The sequence below is a fragment of the Numenius arquata genome, chromosome 5 (assembly GCF_964106895.1).
Source record: "Numenius arquata chromosome 5, bNumArq3.hap1.1, whole genome shotgun sequence".
Classification (NCBI taxonomy): Eukaryota; Metazoa; Chordata; class Aves; order Charadriiformes; family Scolopacidae; genus Numenius; species Numenius arquata.
This window is the reverse complement of record NC_133580.1, coordinates 28,188,047-28,208,326: the sequence shown is the minus strand read 5'-3', so window position 1 is coordinate 28,208,326 and position 20,280 is coordinate 28,188,047. Positions and strand designations below refer to the sequence as shown.

Here is a 20,280-nt window from a genome sequence, read left to right as displayed (position 1 = left end):
CTAAACATCTCCAGGATCCAGATAACAGGGTAGGAAAGCACTCGTTAAGCAGCCAGGTAAGACACAGGACTGGAATAGTGTTTAGGAGGTGCAAACACTTAGTTGACTACCATTATTCCTTGTAATAGCAATTTTGACCACTACTTAGGGGTGACTCGACTTTCCTACTTCCACTCTGAGTCCACAGCTAGTGAAATCTCCTGAAGTAGCTTCCTCCTTCTAAACAACCTCTTACATGAGACAGAAATTTGCAACAGGGTATGCTGGTGTGCATTCAAACAAAATATAAAGAACTCTTCAAGTGAAAATTCATTTCACTCTAACCAGCCATACTGGAAAAAGCTGACTTTTAGTGTTACAGGACGCATTGGAAAGCAGAGGAACTTCATCAGCTGAATATTGATTCATTTAACCTCCTACTCGCAATACTACCGCCCATGGATAGATTCTCTGTACAACTTATCCGTACTCTCTGTATCTTTGTACAAATGAGTATGTGTATCGTGTTCATAGGCAAAGCAGAAAGACCTGATAGTATTTTCACAGTCTTCTACCTCTCTCTAGGCATATTTGAAGAAATACCATTTCCAGAATGCCAAGACAAATCAATTTTGGGAAGCTCTGGAAGAGGTATGTTTTGCAGCAACTCAAACCCTTGCTAATAAGTGTTTTATATCTCACCCACTGATTTCAGTTTCCCAAACTTTTTATACTCTGTAGCTCTTCTGTCAATGAGATATCACAAGCTAGGCAACCTCCTAGTATATTCCAACACATCTTATTTCTAGCAAATGTATATTATTTCCTCATTTTTTTGGCACAAGAATGTGGGAGTGGAATAAGAAACAAGAAAGGAGGCCTTGCTGACAAATAGCCTGCTACTGAAACATTGCCCCCACAACTCAAACTCATTTCATGGGTGGTTTTACCCCTCTTCCACCACACGCAAGCACCCCATACTCTCCCTTCTCTCTAACCAGATTCAGTTGTTTGAAAGCTCTCAACAGTATCCATTCCCAAGTAATTTTGGTGCTTATCTCCGTCTCTAGCTTCTGAGTCCCAGTTGAGTCATTCTCTGTGCAACCATTTTCTGATCTTTCTTTTTCCTTGAGGTTGGACTGTTTCTTTTTATCTGTCTTATTACCCCCAAAAGCCCACCTGCATACTACCAGGTTCTTCCCCTGCTGATATTTCCTTTCCCTCTGTCACTGCGGTCACTCACACAGCCCAAGTTGCACTTTTGTGCCTCCTTTCAAGTTCCACTCTTCACTTGGTCCCAGACTTCTTCCTGCTCTCTCTCTGGTGCTGTGCACCTTCACATCATCTACCTTGTCTGAAGAAGGAAACAGTGATCTCAGCTCCCTTCCCTCACAGATGGCAGCCTGAGGAGGCAGCAGCAGCTTTCACAAGCTCCAGTCTCTAGGACAGAAGTTCAAGGTCCACAGAATGGATCAAATTTATACATTAGTGCAGCTGCTGGTGGTTAATACTGATTTCTCCTTCACACTCAAAACAGGGCATGCTGCTAGGAGACTTCTGGCTTTGAAAAGTCTCTTTATGTCCTTTCTGTCCTGTTTGGTTCTTTCCTCAGAAAAAATGGAGAGACCTTGGAGCATGCAAGGGGCCTCAAAGGTTCATTAGTATCTCTTGTTCGTGTTACTGGCCAGTCTCCTGCCCACTTTTTGTTTCTTCTGTCTGTGTTCAGTTTTCCAGCTCATTACTTCTTTCAGTGACAGGCACCATAAAAAGATTTAATGGAATATTTTTTGTACTGAACCTGCTTTCTCCTCTGCCCCTTTCTGCTCTTCTTCCTCTCAATACCAGAGGTTTGGGCTTTTTTCCCCTCTTTGAACTGAATTTGCATTTTCACAGCAACCTTCTCCCATTGTTCATAGGCAAGCAATAAACCTGTGAAGGAAGTCATGGACACATGGACTAGGCAGATGGGCTACCCTGTTTTGCAGATGGGAAGTGACTCAGTATTCACACAGAAACGTTTTCTCTTGGATCCCAATGCAAATCCTTCTGATCCTCCTTCTGATCTTGGGTAAGATCCTGCTGTAAATGTCTACTCAAAACAGGTAGAAATACTGTACAAATACTCTCTCCAACTGACATACATGAAGGCAGCGTTATATGCTTTCTTGCTAAACTTACTCCTAGCATTTCTTTTTAAAAAGAAACAAACAGGAAGTTAGATCCAAATATTTCAAATTCAGGACAGCATCAGCCCTTTGTCTTAGGGTTTCTTTCTCAAATACAGCAAAGTAAAATTGGACGGGGTCTCACAGAACATCTTTTTCCCATGCACAGGCAGCTCAGATGGTTGCAAATCATCTGTTGAACCACTGCAAATTATAGTCTGCCAGACTAAGGAAAACTGACACAAAATTATCTCTGCCCAGAAATCAGATACCATGATCCAGGTATTTTATACCACAATCATTTGTTCCATTTCCTATATGGTATAGGATTTATAATGCCTCACAGTGATCTGCACATACAATACAGGGTCTTCTCTACATGTCTTAAAAACATGAATTACTGTAAAATAGCTAGCCATGTATAAATGTTATTAATCCTCATCAGGAGCTAGTTTTTTCTTATGTAGTTCAGGAGGGTACTGCCTAATTTTAGTGATCTAAAAGATATTTATCTAGTCAGAGTTAGCAATCTTGGGCTCTTATGTGGCCAGCCAGCTGCACATATTCATCTACCCTACTCAAGACAGGTGGGATACTGTATAGGAGCATATTCATTAACAGCTGACTGATGCAAGAGGAGATGAATCCTACCTGTGGGTTGGTGGACCTGCATAAAAAAATGGCTTGGCTGCACCATGGCATTAACCAGCTGAACAACTGTTCAGAGCTGGCATCGCGTATCACAGAATCACAGAATCTTCCTGGTTGGAAGGGACCTTTGAGATCACCAAGTCCAACCATACATACACAAAAAAAAACCCCCATCAATCTCAGGCACTAGAACATGCCCAAAAGTGCCACGTCTACACGTTTCTTAAATACCTCCAGGGATGGTGACTCCACCACCTCCCTGGGCAGGCTGTTCCAGTGCCTGACCACCCTCTCAGGAAAGTCATTCTTCCTAATATCTAATCTAAACCTCCCCTGCCCCAACTTCAGACCATTTCCTCTGCTCCTGTCGTTATTCCCTTGGGAGAAGAGGCCAACACCCACCTCTCTACACCCTCCTTTCAGGGAGTTGTAGAGGGCAATGAGGTCTCCCCTCAGCCTCTCCTCGTATGACTTGTTCTCTAGACCCCTCACCAGCTTGGTGGCTCTCCTCTGGACACGCTCCAGCAGCTCAATGTCCTTCCTGTAGTGAGGGGCCCAGAACTGAACACAGCACTCGAGGTGAGGCCTCACCAGTGCCCAGTACAGAGGCACCATCACTGCCCTACTCCTGCTGGCCACGCTATTCCTGATATAGGCCAGGATGCTGTTGGCCTTCTTGGCCACCTGGGCACACTGCTGGCTCATGTTCAGCTGGCTGGCCACCAACACCCCCAGGTCCTTTTCTGCTGGGCAGCTCTCCAGCCACTCTGCCCCAAGCCTGTAGTGTTGCCTGGGGTTGTTGTGACCAAAACGCAGGACCCGGCACTTGGCCTTATTAAACCTCATCCCATTGGCCTTGGCCCATCGACCCAGCCTGTCCAGGTCCCTCTGTAGAGCCTTCCTACCCTCAAGCAGATCAACACTCCCACCCAATGTGGTGTCATCTGCAAACTTACTGAGGGTGCACTCAACCCCCTCATCCAGATCATCAATAAAGATATTAAACAAGACTGGCCCCAAAACTGAGCCCTGAGGGACACCACTGGTGCCCAGCCGCCAACAAGATTTCACCCCATTAATCACAACTCTCTGGGCACAGCCATCCAGCCAGTTTTTTACCCAGTGAAGAGTACACTTGTCTATGCCATCATTTGCCAGCTTCTCCAGGAGAACGCTGTGGGGGACGGTGCCAAAGGCCTCACCAAAGTCCAGGCAGACAACATCCACAGCCTGCCCCACATCAAGAAGGCAGGTCACACAGTCATAGAAAGAGATCAGGTTGGTTAAGCAGGACCTCCGTTTCATAAACCCATGCTGGCTGGCCCTGATCCCTTGGCTGCCCTGTACTTATCGTGTGAGCTCACTCAAGATGATCCCCTCCATGATCTTTCCCAGTACCAAGGTCAGGCTGACAGGCCTGTAGTTCCCCAGATCTTCCTTCTGGCCCTTCTTATAGATAGGTGTCATATTGGCCACCCTCCAGTCATCTGGTACCTCTCCTGTTGACCAGGATTGTTGACAGATGATGGAGAGAGGCTTGGTGAGCTCTCCCGCCAGCTCCCCGAGTACCCTTGGGTGAATCCCCTCCAGCCCCATAGACTTATGCATGTGTGGGTGCATAAGCTTCCTCCTGGATTATGGGGGGGTGTTCTGCTCTCCATCCTTATCTTCCAGCTCAGGAGGCTGAACACCCTGTGAGTAGCTGGTCTGACTATTGAAGACAGAGGCAAAGAAGGCATTAAGTCAGGCAAAGAAGGCAGTCAGCCTTCTCTTCCTCCTTGGTTGCAATGTTCCCCCCCGCATCCAGTAAGGGATGGAGATTCTCCCTGACTCTCTTTTTGTTGATGTATTTATAAAAACTTTTTTTGTTGTCCCTTATATTAATGGCCATGTTGAGTTCCAGCTGGGCTTTTGCCTTCCTAATTTTTTCTCTGTATAACCTAACAAGATCTCTGTACTCCTCCTGAGTTGCCTGTCCCTTCTTCCAAAGGTGATAAACCCTCCTTTTTTCCCCTAAGTCCCATCAAAAGCTCCTTGTTTATCCAGGCCGGCCATTTTCCCTACCCTTTAATCTTGTGCCTCATGGGGACAGCCTGCTCCTTGGCCTTTATCCTTCTTGAGGAGTGTCCAGCCTTCCTGGACCCCTTTGCCCTTCAGGACTATCTCCCAAGGGATTCTCCCAACCAGAGTTCTGAACAGGCTAAAGTCCGCCCTCCGGAAGTCCAGGGTGGAGGTTTTGCTAACCCCCCTCCCTACATCACTAAGAACTGAAAACTTGACCAATTCATGACCACTAAGCCCAAGACAGCCTCCGACCACCACATCTCCCACTGGTCCTTCTCTGTTTGTGAACAGTAGGTCTAGCAAGGCGCCTGCCCTGGCAGGCTCACCTACCAGTTGTGTCAGGAAGCTTATCTTTCATACATTCAAGGAACCTCCTAGCCTGCCTGCTCTCTGCTGTGTTATATTTCCAGCAGATATCTGGTAGGTTGAAGTCCCCAACCAGAACAAGGGCTGGCAACTGCAAGACTTCAGCCAGCTGCTAATAGAAAACTTCATCTGCCTCCTCATCCTTGTTGTATGGTCTATAGTGGACTCCCAGCACAAAGTCTCCCTTGTTAGCCTTCCTCTTCATCCTTACCCATAAACACTCAACTTTATCATCACTGGAATCTAGCTCTAAATAGTCAGTCAAAACACTCCCTAATGTACAGAGCCACACCCCCACCTTCCTCGCCTATCCCTTCTGAAGAGCTTATAGCCATTCATTGCAGCATTCCAGTTGTGCCAGTCATCCCACCACATTTCCGTGATGGCGACTACATCATAGCTGTCCTCCTGCACAATGGCTTCCAGCTTATCCTGTTTGTTGCCCATGCTACGTGCATTAGGGTAGATGCACTTGAGCTGGGCTACCAATTTCACCCCCATCCTTGGCCCTTTACCCCCAGGCTTATTACTAGTTGGCCTGGTTTTATCCTCTTTCCCCTTCACTTCTAGTTTAAAGCCCTGTCCATGAGCCTTGCTAACTCTTGGCCTAGTACCCTATTCCACTTTCAGGACAGGGTTTTCCCATCCTTTGCGATCAGACCTGGTGTCCTGGAAATCAAACTATGGTCAGAGAACCCAAAGCCTTGCTGGTAGCATCAGTTTTGGAGGCAGGCATTGATCTGCCTGATCTCCCTGTTTATCCATTCATCAGTCCCCAAAACTGGAGGGGCAGAGGAGAACACGATCCGTGCTCCCAAACCCTTGACAAGTCATCCCAAGGCCCCGAAATCTTTCTTCATCGCCCTCAGACTTCTCTCTAACTCATCATTCTCTACCTGTAAGATCAAAAGAGGGTAATAATCTGAGGGCCGTATCAGGCCAGGAAGCTTCATGGTTATATCCCTAACACAGGCCCCAGGGAGGCAGCAGACCTCCCTGTGGGAAGGGTCCGGCCAGCATACAGGACCCTCAGTTCCCCTCAGAATGGAACCACCTATAACTATCACCCTCCTCTTGCTCTTCACAGAAGCAGTCTTAATACATGGAGCTGGCTGCTTCGGCAACTCCCTGGATGGGGCTTTATCAGCATCCTCAATTCCCTCATCCTCTGTCTCCAGAGGCCCCTATCTGTTCTGTACGGGCACCTGGGAAGGTGGGGGAGGTCTAGAGGGGACTCTCCTGCTGCCCCGAGCAGGTACCTGCTTCCATTGCCCCCCATCCTCTCCTAGTTTCCCTCCTTCAGCCTGGTGACAAGAGGGCAGGGGATCCTCTGCCTCTCCTGGAGCCTACACCTGCTCCTTTTTCCCTAAGGATGGCAGGGTGTGGCTCCACCAACCCACTTCCCTTTCACATTCCCAAATGGTCCTCAACCCTTCCACTCCCTCCTTCAGCTCAGCCACCAGGCTGAGCAGATCATTTACCTGCTCACAGCGCACACAGGCACTGTCTTTGCTGCCCTCCTGCCAGAGGTGACAGGCTCGGGCATCCCACGCAGCCCGTCACCTGGACAGCTGCATGTCTCTGCGGCGGATCAGTTTGGGTTGCTTTATTCCTTTTGACTGTGGCTGCAGACCGAGCGGAGACCATCTCTGGATGTTTTCCTTCCAGTCAGCCCAGCCCGCCCGCCCCTCGTTCCTCCCCTCACACTCACCCGCCACGCGCCGTCCTCCACCACAGCCACGCGCAGCCAGCCGACCGCGTGCCTGCTCTTCCCGCCTTTAAATCCCCTCGCGGCTCCTGGCCACGCCCCCTCCGCGTCTGATTGGTTGCCGCGGACTTCCTGCTTCCCGCTGGGGCTGGGGCTGTGAGGGGGGAGTGTCTCTGAGCTGGGAAGCCCCTCAGGTCAGCGCCGTGCAGGCCTCACCCCGGGCTCGACTCAGGAGTTGCCGCCGCCGCCGCCGCTGCTGCCGCCCCGCCGACCTTATATTCGAAGCCAGCCCCCATTTTAGAAGCAATACAATTTTGCTAGCGTTTCAGTGAAAGAGTTTCAAATTAACCCGGTTTTGGAAGGTTTCGGTCCTTGAACTAGCCCAACGCAACTAAACCAGTACAACTTGCTTGTTTTACAAACCAGAACTAAATCTACTCAAATGCCATTTTCCATCAGCTTCTACTAGTTATTTTAATACAAAGGGCAAGAACAAGGAGAAAAATTTAAAAAACGGTTGTGGCCACTTTATTTCATTCGGATTAAAGAGAAAAAAACGTGAGCCGTGAGAAGGCCCATGGTGTCAGCAGCTTTGGATAGGTATCGAAAGAGTTGGGACGCTATAATTACTCATTTATTCACGATGTGTATTTCTCCCAGCACAAGCAGGAAAGTTTGCCAGCTTTTGAAGCAGCTCTAGCTGCAAACTACAGCACTGCGCCATCTGAAGGCTGGTGGTACAGCCTATTCAGGCAAAAATACTTCTTTCTGTTAAAAATTTTGACATACTGCACTATGCTCTGAGGTAGCAGACTGGGGAATCTTACTTTTGCCTGAATTCGAGACTTACGTCATTTGTCATTTCTTGAGTAGAAATCCCAGCACTGTTCCTACCCTTAACACGTTAAGAAGCTTCACGCTGCCCCTCCTATTCCCAAAGCGAGAGGGGAAATTGTTTCGGCATGTAGAGTTTTTATAAATGACTTAGAAATAAAATGCAGTAATATATATTATAATGCTGATATCATCTATTCTGGGATAGACTTACTCCCTTGCCTAACAGTCAATACGCTGAAAATCAATACCTCCTCCTTCACACCCTCACAGACGAGGATGAGGAAGCTCCTGAAGAGATCCTACCCCGGATAGGACTGGCCCATTTCACATCTGGATGCGGGGTTTTGATTTAAGCAGTGAAAACTGCTGGCCTTATGTATGCTTTATTCTCAGAATGCCGCAGGGATAGTCTCTTGAGCTGCTTTCTTGTTTCTGTCTTGTTTGGCTTGAAAGAGCCATCTCCTGCATGGTGGCACTCAAAAGAAAAGGGAGTTCAGTAACTTGTGCTCTTAAAATAGTGTTCTGGGCAAATATGTAGCTATAGCATAGCATGTAAGGAAGACATCCTCAATATGCAGTTAACAGGACACAACTATTGTATCTTAAGCTCAGGAAAAGTAATCTCAGGAACATAAAAAGAAAACGAAACAAAATCCCCCTCATTAAATCCATTTACAAAAGCAGTGTGGTTTTTTTAAAAGAAAAAAAAAATGGGCTTTCTTTTGGAGAAATACAATACTGGGGCTTCTGGCCAAACAATAACCTCTCTACATTCCATGGCAGTAAGCTCCATAAGAGAACTAGTGAAAACTAGACGTGTATAAATCTGTTAAGATATTTTTGTTTAGAAGATACAAAACAATAGCTGATCTTTCTTCCTGGAGGCAGCAGGAGATACCGCAGCCTTTGTTTTGTATTTCCTGGAAGTTAATGACCATTTACTTAATTCAGGGTTGTAAAGAGGGCTCATGTTTTCCTGTAGTGCTGGTCACCAGGGCATTTAAGATGGAACAAAAATCTCCCTGGGATGGACTATAATATGCTAATATGGAACAGCAGTTGACTGCTCAAAAGGGCTTAATCATAGAATCACAGAATGATTAGAGTTGGAAGAGACCTTAAATATCATCGAGTTCCAACCCCCCTGCCATGGGCAGGGACACCTCCACTAGAGCAGGTTGCTCAAAGCCCCATCCAGCCTGGCCTTAAACACTTCCAGGGATGGGGCATCCACAGCTTCTCTGGGGAACCTGTTCCAGTGCCTCACCACCCTCACAGTAAAGAATTTCTTCCTAATATCTAATCTAAAGCTCCCCTCTTCCAATTTAAAACCATTACCCCTTGTCCTGTCACTACATTTCCTGACAAAGAGTCCCTCTCCGGCTCTCCTGTAGGCTCCCTTCAGATATTGGAAGGCTGCTATGAGGTCTCCCCGGAGCCTTCTCTTCTCCAGGCTGACCAACCCCAGCTCTCTCAGCCTGTCTTCATAGGAGAGGTGCTCCATCCCTCTGATCATCTTTGTGGCCCTCCGCTGGACCCGTTCCAACAGGTCCACGTCCTTCCTGTGTTGAGGACTCCAAAGCTGGACACAGTATTCCAGGTGGGGTCTCACGAGCGCAGAGTAGAGGGGCAGAATCACCTCCCGTGACCTGCTGGCCACACTTCTCTTGATGCAGCCCAGGATGCTGCATATAATACAGCCAGGATGCTGCAATAATTTTAGCAGCCCTATGCAGGTGGCTGTGCAGGTACACTCAAGGCATGCTCTGTCATCCTACTGCCCTGACTGCCTGGTCATGGCCTTGGTCAGGCTGTGCTGTGGCTCCCTTCCAGCCCAAATGTCTCAGCTTCATCCTGGGCATATCCCAGACTGAGGAGCCTGCACCTACTCACTGAAGGTATTCAAGGAATCAAAAAGCAAGAGGTAAGATCACATTTGGCTCCCAGTGCTTTAGAATGAAGGAATTAGGGTTGTCTTGGAGAAGGAAAATAGACTGGAAAAGGCAAGAGGTCCTATTGACTGTATGGCAGCGGTTGCTTCATCTCTTTCAGTTTTTCCATCTGCAAAAAAAGGTTTCATGATACTTAACCAGTTATTTCAAGTCAGTGTTGCAAAGATTAACTGGTATCTGCACAAAGCTCTAGACACGTCAACATTAACACTGACACCAACCATCCAGATATAATCATCTTTTAGTTGAATTAAGTGCTTTGTACCCTACTAGATTATTATCTGACATGACGTGAAGATACTTTTTAGCAGGGCTGTGTGTTCCAGAGGTGTGTTAATAAACTACACAGTATAGCACAATGGAAATTAATTCATGTGATCTTTCTCCGATTATGGGTAATTATTACCCTCTCCAGCATACAGACTCACCAAGAGGTGAAGACCGCATTCAGAAGGACATGGCCCTAGCAGTTCCATTGATTTTCAAAAAAAGAACCAGATAAATTGTGCAGCTCTCAGACGTAACTTCAGGCACATAATTAACACAGTACCATATTAACTTGACTAATAAGTCAACATCGGACACTGCGCAAAATCTTACTCCACTCCCTTGCTCAGTCTACCAGATGCATTTTGAGAACTACTGATAAATACAAGGTATTAAGACAAGCTACTGCTATTCCCCATCTCTAAAGCATGGACATGCTCAGACATTTCATGCTTTTTATTTTGCTTTTCAGGGAATACGACTACCCCAATGATACCAGACCAATATATGACATTTTGTTGCCTGAATAGACTATCATAGCACAGAAACATCTTTACAACATAAACAACAGCTATTCATAAAACGCTATGGTTTGTTACAAGGAATATTTGGTAAATGTATATGTACATAAGCACAGTTGGCTTCAGAAAAAGAGATGTAATCATTAAACCAAATAAAAAGATATATTGGAGTTTTAGCATTTGGTTTCAAATGTCACTTGATTCTCTTTCCCTTTAAATAATTTCAGTTACAAATGGAATATACCAGTGAAATGGAGACTTGGGAATTCAACAAATTATACTTTCTACAACACATCAGATTCTGCAGGTAAACTTCCCCTTCTCTTTTAAGAGTAATGAATGGATAAAGCTTTTCAATGTCCTTAACAAGAAACAAAATACAGAATTAACTTTCATGCTTTTCAATTTTCAGATCCACAAACCAGCACACAGCTTGGTTGTGCTGAAGGTAGTAGTCATTTCTGTAATAAGATGATTATTTCCTCTATATATACATTATGTCAGTTTAGACCAATTTCAGTAAGGTGCTTCAGTGTGTGTTTAAATCCAGTCCTATTCAAGGAAACATCTAAGCATACTCTTAATTATGATGTACTAAAACCAATGGGACTTAGATATGGCCTTTGTCGAGTGAGGTGAAATGGGAGGCTGATGAACGCGTCTGTGGCATGGTAACTGGCAGTCTGAGTTCAGTTAAAGAAAAAGAGCTACAAATGATTAAACACGTTTTCTAATGCTGATTTCAGGAACAAAGAAAAACCTACAGGGGTGTTTTTGATGATTGTTCTATTATGCAGTCAAATCTGAATTTCTCATTCTACAACTCCAGAAGTCAAAAATTGGGGAGGGGGGAGAAAAAAAATACCGACTTTTTAAATTTCATCACACTGGAATTTCAGAAATCATCCCTTCTCTTCTTGTACTTGTTTGAGTATTATCTGTTTAAAATGCAATTTGTCTTTTGTTCTGCTTTTTTTTCACCTAGTTGCTTTTAGTATCCATGCAAAAGCAAACAAAAAAGTCTTATGTCACGCTACAAGTCAGAGATTAACACAAAGACATTTTCTGTCTCTAACTTCCACATGACATTACAGTGGGCTGCAAGGGGCTATTAATGTGACAAAGCCTGCAAAGGCACGATTAGGTGCTTACATCTGCATCCGTGAAAATCTTAGCTAGTAGGGCAAACAGCAACTGTAGGGAAAAAAATGCCTTTTGAAATGCCTTGTATGGGTCATCCAAACAGAAAAGTGCTTTTAACTCCAGCCAACCTCAAACCACAGATTGAAAACCATGGCTTTCAACGGGCAATAGAAAAACTTTCATAAGTATCAGCACCAACTGGACCAGGCCAAGCTTCTGAGAAAGGAACATTTTTCGAGGATTCATTTTAAATGGGAAATTCCTCAAACATGACTGCTTGAGTAAATTTTCAGCCTATTTTGTAATTCCTTTATCTGTAGTTAGAGAAACTGAATCAGAAAACAGTACAGGGAAACCCTGAAAATGTTAGTTGAAAGAAACTGAAAAAATTAAATGAATGAAGGATAAAATATAGAACTTTAAAACTAAGAGTAAATATGAGGGTGAAAAACCTATTAAAAGGGATATTTGCAAGAATCGTTTCTTTTCAATTTTTGTCCTTTTTACCATGACTCTAATTTTCACCATCCTCACCCTAATCACAATGATCTCCGTTTTAAATTTAACGAATTAGGTGGCCCAAGTAATTACCACAATTCACTATTCTAAGACAAGTGCTGGCATTCATTAAAGTCTATAATAACACATCTTTACTCACAGCCATTTAAAAAATAACTAACTAAAATTAAGGTTTGGATCTTATTTTGGTATCCATTAAAACCAAATATTACTTTTGGAGTGAGGGAATCTCCAGTGAGTTCTGTGTCATGTAAGATACACAAACTGATCACTCTTTCTTTGTTTTGCAGGAATTGAAATACCACCATCTCTTTTTACGAACATTAACCCAGACCACATTGGATTCTATCGGGTCAATTATGATAGTCAAAACTGGGCCAGGTTAAGCAACCTTCTGGTCAGCAACCACAAAGTAAGTGTCATAACATTAACCTGTCTGGTGGTCTCTTATAGAGACCTTCGTAGAGGCTGTTTTTTCTGCAAATAATCTATGTATTTTTTATCACTCTTTTCCTCTTTTCACACAGGACTTTTCAGCTGCTGACCGTGCAGGGATTTTGGATGATGTCTTTTCTTTAGCAAGGTAGACTAATTCCTTCCAGAGATTTCGACACACGTTTTTTCACTTTCTATTGGCTATTGAATAGAATTAACTCAACTCAGGTGGTTGAAAGAAAATTTCTGAATTTGTTATAAGTCTTAATGATTTATTGGCTGATGTTGTCCACCAAAAGGGGCAAATTCAAGTATTCATTGGCATCTTGCAGTACCAATGAAGTCAAGTGAAATGCTCCCCTTCATTTCAGTGGCAGAAAAAAAAAGACGGCTTTAATTGCACAGGTCTTAAAAAGGGGTGTTTTTGCCACGTAAGTAACAATAATAGAAGCACTCCAGAAGAAGTTAGGTGTCCAGAAAATCAGAGGCATGCCTACAATGCATAGCATGGCATTAGGAAGTTACCACCTCAGCTATCTTGTTCAGAAACTTGCTTGGAAACTTGTAGCTCTTGTACCCAGCCATGCTGACGCAGATAAACTTTAGGTGACCTTCTGTGACAGCCAGTACGTCTGAATCTTCCCAGCCTTTCAGAATGTCTCTAGGGCTAGCATTTCTTTTTTATGTGACAGGAGTTAATGTAGTCAGTTGAGGACTACCCACTTCTGGGCACACTGGGCTGCTGCACAGTGTGAGCAGCCTCCTCACAGCAGTGAGAGCTCCTGCGGTTAGGCATTGACTGACAGCAATCCTCAGTGGTCTCTTTGGAAAACACCTCCCAAGTTACATTCCAGACTATTTCCCCCCTCCCCCTAAAATGTATTATTTCAGACCTTCTAAAGTAAATAGTGTTCTAATATCTTTGAAGAAGCAAGTTCTTAACATTAATTAAAATAACAGAAGTTATGTTTTCTAATTCCACAGACCTGGACTCGTGAATTACTCTGTTCCTCTGGAGCTCACAAAATACCTAATAAATGAAACAGACTATTTACCTTGGCAAAGAGTTATCTCATCTGTAACTTACCTCGCAAACATGCTTGAAGATGATACAAGCCTCTATCCCCAATTTCAGGTGATGAAGCAAAAAAACCCATCCCTGCATAGGACCACTGGATCTGACAGTTCAGGATCTGTAACAGCAATAATATTGAAGTTCAAGTGATTTTCAATGTTGCTGAGCTATCAGTATTTACTTTTTGTTACAATACTCTTAAAAAAAAGTGCTGAAAACTGCTTAGTGCTGGTCTCTGAATTACCTGGATTCTCAATTCAGGACTATGCACTTGGAGGAAAGAAATTATGCCTAATTATTCTTATAGTCCATCACCATAAGTCACAGTACAGATATTTGTTAGTCAAGGCTGTCCTGCATCCAGTAAAGAAGAATGTATAGGGCAGAAAAATCTCGACACCTGTCCTCAGCACGAAGGATGGCTTTATCTCAATGTGGCAGTGAGCAGGCTTGTTAGTTGACCTAACATGCTGAACATGATTTAATGATCACTAAAATAAGTATGTCCTGAACTCAGCATTATCTCTGGAAAACAGTTGTGGCAGCGTGTTCTTGCTGTACCCCAACCTCCATTTGGGAGCCCAGACAAGGCTGGAGAGAAGCAGGTTGCCTTTGTCCTAGCCCTGCATCAGTATTGCAAGCATTCAGGCTTGTCATGCTGTGATGATTTGGAAAGATTGTGCATGTTTGTGTTCCTTTTTGTTTAAGAGATGCTAGTTCTGGGAAAAATGAAGGAGAATAAACTATGAACATAAATATATTATTATTTTAAAAAATCTACACCAGTAACCAACACCTTTTTCTACCTCAGGAATATTTTCGCGACCTGGTAAAACCCATTGTGGATCAACTGCACTGGAATGATTCTGGAAGCCATTTGGAGAGGTTGAACAATCTTTTTTTTATTTCTCATGTTATTGGTGCATTCAAAGAATGCTAAGCAGTAGGAAAGTATCTCTCCCCCCCTCTCTCTCTCTTTTAAAGGCTTCTTCGTGCAACTGTTCTAGACTTTGCCTGCAGTATGGATGACACAGAATCTTTGAACAACGCTTCTCAACTATTTGAGAAATGGCTACAAGGAGAAACGTGAGTGCTCATGGCTTTTGTGTTTGGTGAAGAACACAGTATGTGACTTGGTCAAAGATCTCAAGCAAGAAGCGGGGAAGAATATTCAAGTACTGTTTATTTATTTTAGTATTTCTACAAATCTCCGACTCCTGGTATATCGCTATGGGATGCAGAACTCAGGCAATGAGACATCGTGGAATTACATGTTTGAGAAATACCAAGAAACTTCATTAGCACAAGAAAAAGAAAAGCTGCTGTATGGCCTGGCATCAGTGAAGAACATCACCCTTTTGGACAGGTGATTTAAACACACAAAGATTTTTTTCAGTGCAGAAGCAACTGGTCAGTTTGTTCATTCCCCTTCTCTCTCTCCTGTGTTGTCATTTTTGTCAAGAGTACAGCATGAGGAATGCAACACATTTTCAAGACCAGTTATCTAATACCCCCCCTTTGAGATTGTACTATAGTAGGAAAAAAGCCTTGCTCCTTTAGTGGAAAGATATTAAACACACGGTATTTTCTGCACAGCACCTTCACCCTGTGTAATTTTAGCTGTCTAATAATTAAGCTTGAGGAGAAAATTAGTCATCTACATTTCCTCTATAATCAGTGAAGGGAGGCAGGGCCTCCAGAGCACTATTTATCCCAGATCAGTAAAAGGACTTAAAATCAACTGGAAGAGTTGCTTTTGGGTGTTGAGAGTCACCCTCCATTGGCTACAGAGGGAGTTTGCTTAGACTAGATGTTTACCTTCTAAGTAGCCAAAATTAGGCAGACAACCTTGAGCAATTGTTACTAACGGTCCTCTGAAGGCATCCGTGTCAAGTTGCAACGCTCCCTGAAGTGCTGTGCAGAGATATGTGAGCTAGAAACAGAAATGTTGTATTCATGCCACCGTGGCAGTGATGGGGATACTGCCCCGGGCTGGTCCAGCTGTCAGACTGGACAGCATCTCCCCAGGCTTCCATTCCGCACAAACACACCAGCTCCTTTAAGCTTATCTGATAACTTTGCATGCAGTTGTATTGTGTAGAGGAGATGCAGGCAAACATCTTCACCAGGGCCATTCACCACTTTGTTGGAGCCCTACCTAAATATCAGAAGATGGAGCAGTCTCTGCCTGGAAGACTTCCAAGTTTAAACAAGATGAAACAAGGAAGTATAGGAGGTTCAGGAAGAGTAAATATAAGACTCAGAGTAATTAAAATAGTGGTAGGAGGCAGCTGTATTCCTAAATCTTTGTGACCACAACAGCCATAATCTAAAGCCATTCAATAACTAATCGCTGACATGATTAAGACACTAATTAGCTAGATCAGCCTATATTTGGAGAAAATAAAAAATCTCCCCTATAGCAGGGAGAACTTGTCTCTTAGTTTACTATTAAAATAACAAGGAAGGGGAAAAGAGAAAACAGATTGAGAAATTGTCCCTTACATATAGGAAAAAAGAGGACACTCCTAAATCCCAGGACACAACAGTTTAAGGGTGTTCTTCTGCAGCTGCTGCCGTGAAGCCATGACCACACTATTCATCTCCCTGCAAACGTACATGCTGAGGGATTCCTCCACTCTGTCAGTCAAAACCATTTCTGCTGTAACTGGAGGTATAACTGCAGCACTTGCAAGCATGCTATGCCCAAATGAATTTTAATTTTGTATGGGAGTTTCAGAACAAAACACAGATTTCAGTGTGAGCAAGCTACCTGCATGTGTGCTCATGGTCCCTGCTACTTTTTTGGCACTTGGCTACCTAAACAGGCTAGAATATTGGCTGATCCAATCTTATTTTCAGTACTTGATTGAAATATAGGAAAAATAATGGGTTTTGGCTATTTTCAAGTAACTTAGAGACGTAAACCCTACTTACTTTCTAAAGAGATGCCTAACTGCTTAGATTTTTTTTCAATACAGTTATCTCTTGACACAGTTATCAACAGATACTTATGTTTTAGATCAGTGTACTTCACCTTCAAAATGCTGTAGACAAAAATAATATTTCTGCTTGGAAATGGGCTGTAGACTGAGGTGGCAAATACTTGAGGAATATAGACATTAGCATTGCATTATTTCTCATCATCATCGTGTAAGTGTCTACTGAAAGTGTTAATTTATTAACAATTTTAATTTGTTTTCATGGTCTTTCATGAAAGGCGCTCACTGATTCTTGTGCATTTGCCTTAGGTATCTGAAATACATTTACAACACCAACCTCATCAAAAGCCAAGATGTGTTCACAGTCTTGAGATACATCTCGTATAACACCTATGGGAAAACAATGGCCTGGGACTGGATACGACTTAACTGGCAGTACTTGGTGGACAGGTACGCTAATGAACTCGTTGGAAACTTTAGGTGTACATCCAGTTGTATATCTTGTTATATGCCGTGCTTTTCTATATTTTCACTGTACAGTTATAATCACTGGCCTTTGCAAAATGAAAACTGAAAGCATATTCAACACAGTTATATCCATCTGCTGTGAGAAAGTACTCTGCTGCTAACTTGAAACCCACTTTTTCCCTAAATGATCACTACCAATAAATGGTGATTAAAAAGTACAGAAAGTTCTACCGAGGCCAGAGAAGTCTGGTTATTGCCTGGAAATTAGTCAGTCATGTCTCCGCTCTTTCTGTTCATTTCATAACAAGAAGACAGTGTATAGAACCTTTTTTAGTTCCTTCTAGTGGCAAAAGCAAGCAGCAGATGTACAGATGAGCAGTGGAAGAAACAGCAAACCTCTTAGCTTTGCTCCTCCCTAGTTGAGTGAATTCTCTCTCCTTTCTTCTCCTTTCTAAGTGCTCGGTGAAGGCACAGAAACAAAGCATACCTGCAAGCCTAGAGCTGTGATCTGGACAGCAATTGTATTGTTGAGAAGCAATGCACCTAATTCCCAGCATGAGACAATAAGTCATTAATTTAAAAAAGCAGTTCCCCAGAAGAGATCACTCCATTAGTAAATGTATTTGAGAAGAGCACAGATATTGTATAAGAGTACTATTTTTCCAGTATTTCCAAAAATGCTGGAATCTGAGTGCATCCATTTTATTGTAGCACAGTTAGAAGTTTAAGCTTCAGATAATTACTTGTGCCTTTTCTTTTTAATGGCTTTGCAACAAACATCATTTATTACATTGTTTTCTAGATTCACTATCAATGACAGAAACCTTGGTCGAATAGTAACTATTACTCAAACCTTCAACACTGAGCTCCAGCTTTGGCAGGTACGGTGACAGCACTTCTCTTGGGTTTTAGTCAATGTATGTAACAGTCTACTGGCCAGAAAACTTGACTTTTTAATTCTTTAAATGTGTAAAGCAGTGTAAGTTACTGTAAAACTATCCCAGTGCTACTAGCCTGAGCTTAAATATCTCTCCCAGGCAAAACTACCCTTGACCAGGTCCCTGTAAAAAGCCACTTGCCCAATAGCAGCATTATTTGCTTCATGACAATTCTTTTTCTCTCTCTTTTCCAGATGGAAAATTTCTTTGAGAAATATCCTAATGCTGGGGCAGGAGAATTGCCCAGGAGTCAGTCAATTGAGCAGGTGAAGAACAACATTGAATGGCTAAAAGTAAACAAGGAGGAAATACGAAGGTGGCTAGAAGCACAGGCCCGCCCTTAAAAGTCTTACTGTGTTAAAAATACCAGGCACTCATTTGGGCACTCAGATCCTCAACGATATTTAGCAATATGGATTTCTCACCTAGGTACCTTAGAGGACCAAGGCCTGATTTTTTTTCTACACACGCTCAGGAGACCACTGCCAGAGCAACGTTTGGGTGGTTGCTGATCCCAGATCCTGCCAGCACTTGTGTCCAGGAATAGCTTTATATTTTGAGAGATGAATCTGCCTGAACAAACAGGATAAATGTTTAAAGTTGCTCAAGGCAGAAGCGATGGCAGAACTGGGGTCCTCGCTGGTCAAGCTGGTCTCACTCCTTCCGCATACCACTCTGAAAAGCTACTTCTTGGTTCACACGGAACTGTATCTAGTAGACTCAGGGATTCCTTCCAAGTGCACCTCGCAGGAGCCTTCTCCTGAAGGAAAGGGAAGCAAGCAGTAACTTTAACATTGTCTGAAAATTGTCCCCTATATTTATAGCTGTAAAAATTCTACATTTGAGATTTAGCATCGCATTCTGATACTACAGAAAGGCCAGTTAAGCTTCTCTCTCCATTGATTTTTGATGTTTAAGTACCAGTACTCAAGGGATCAATATTATCAGCTTCTTTTTAATGTTATTAGTTGGGATTCTGTAGCTTGGGGTAGGGGTTGTCTTGGTTATTTTTGTCTTATTTCTAAATCTTCTCAAAAGAAGAACTTGTGGCAGCCATTACTGCAAAAAAAAGGCGTATGGTACTTTCTGTCTCCTTTCTTAGGGAAAAATAAAATTAAAAAAATCTACATGGAAATCTTAGTCTCTTTCTAATAAAGCGGTAAAACTGTCTGGCATATAGAAAAGTAGCTGTTATATAGCCCAGCTATGCCATCCATATAGCTTCAGTGACTTTTGAGGGGGAAAAAACTACTATCCCCTCTGAGAAAATACCCAAAAAATGGCAAATTCAGGCAGAGGGGTCAGAAGAGTCCCACTGCTGCATTCAGTCTACTGCAGAAGTACAGGCAGCAAAGAATCGAGTCTCAGTCCACTACGATGCTGGAGAAGGCAGTGGGGCTGCTCTGACTGCCCCTCCCAAGCTGGGAGCTGGGGTGCCTTGAAGGTCCCAGGTTTCCATGTGCTGTGTCCTGACACCCTATAGGCAGCAGACATGAGCATCAGGCCCATCCTCCTTGCCTTCTCCCTGGTCCTCTGAGGGGAAAGGCACAACAGAAGGGAACCAGCTAAAGCCATCCCTGTCCAGACTCCTTGGGAGCAGGACCACAGAGCACCTCACAGTAGGTAACCCTGGGAGAGATAAGGCACAGAAATCGGGAAACCGTGCAGCAGGACGGGAGGACAGAAGCATGGAAAAAACGCTTCTTTTCCCTTCATCCTGCAATGCTATTCAAAGGGAAAGCTAGAGATGTTGAGGAGATGGCTCTAATGTACAGAAATCCTGGGGTACAAGCTTTGCCTGCCTCTGGGCCTTGGTACGACACAGAGGGCTCCAGAAAAGCTTATGTAGTCCCGGCTGGAAACCCTTTACCCTGCTGCCCCAGGAGATCCAGGACTGGTACTGTTTAGGGCCTCTCCCTAGATACCCAAATAGCTGCGACAAGCCCAGACAAATCTGGTGGCCAAGTCAGTTGTCCTGTCAAAGGAAAATGTCAGTCATTTGCCTTCTGCAAACAAAACATGACAGGATTTTGACTAACAGTAGTTACAACTTGCTACAGATACCAGCTGCTCTTTAAGTTAAAAAGGTGACAAAGGCACAGGCAATTTCTTACAGTTTTTCGTCTTGCTCAGATTCACGCACAGAGGGCAGTGAAAGTGAAGCAGCTGCCCACACCCAAACTACCAGCAGCTCAGCAGCACAGGGGGAGCAGGCTGTCCTTCGGCAGCCGCCTGCTCCATAGGACACGT

At 43.7% G+C, this 20,280-nt stretch overlaps 1 protein-coding gene across 1 annotated transcript in view; it reads left to right on the top strand.

Annotated features, from left to right (window-relative positions):
* ENPEP (glutamyl aminopeptidase) overlaps window positions 1-18,374 on the top strand; it is a 39,811-nt gene extending 21,437 nt beyond the window's left edge. The window contains exons 9-20 of the mRNA XM_074147751.1: window positions 565-630; window positions 1,896-2,047; window positions 10,738-10,817; window positions 12,463-12,584; window positions 12,700-12,755; window positions 13,592-13,742; window positions 14,494-14,567; window positions 14,667-14,768; window positions 14,878-15,048; window positions 16,934-17,074; window positions 17,895-17,973; window positions 18,225-18,374. Coding sequence (XP_074003852.1) covers window positions 565-630; window positions 1,896-2,047; window positions 10,738-10,817; window positions 12,463-12,584; window positions 12,700-12,755; window positions 13,592-13,742; window positions 14,494-14,567; window positions 14,667-14,768; window positions 14,878-15,048; window positions 16,934-17,074; window positions 17,895-17,973; window positions 18,225-18,374 — 1,344 coding nt within the window. The remainder of the gene's footprint in view (window positions 1-564; window positions 631-1,895; window positions 2,048-10,737; window positions 10,818-12,462; window positions 12,585-12,699; window positions 12,756-13,591; window positions 13,743-14,493; window positions 14,568-14,666; window positions 14,769-14,877; window positions 15,049-16,933; window positions 17,075-17,894; window positions 17,974-18,224) is intronic.
* Window positions 18,375-20,280: the final 1,906 nt, after the last annotated feature.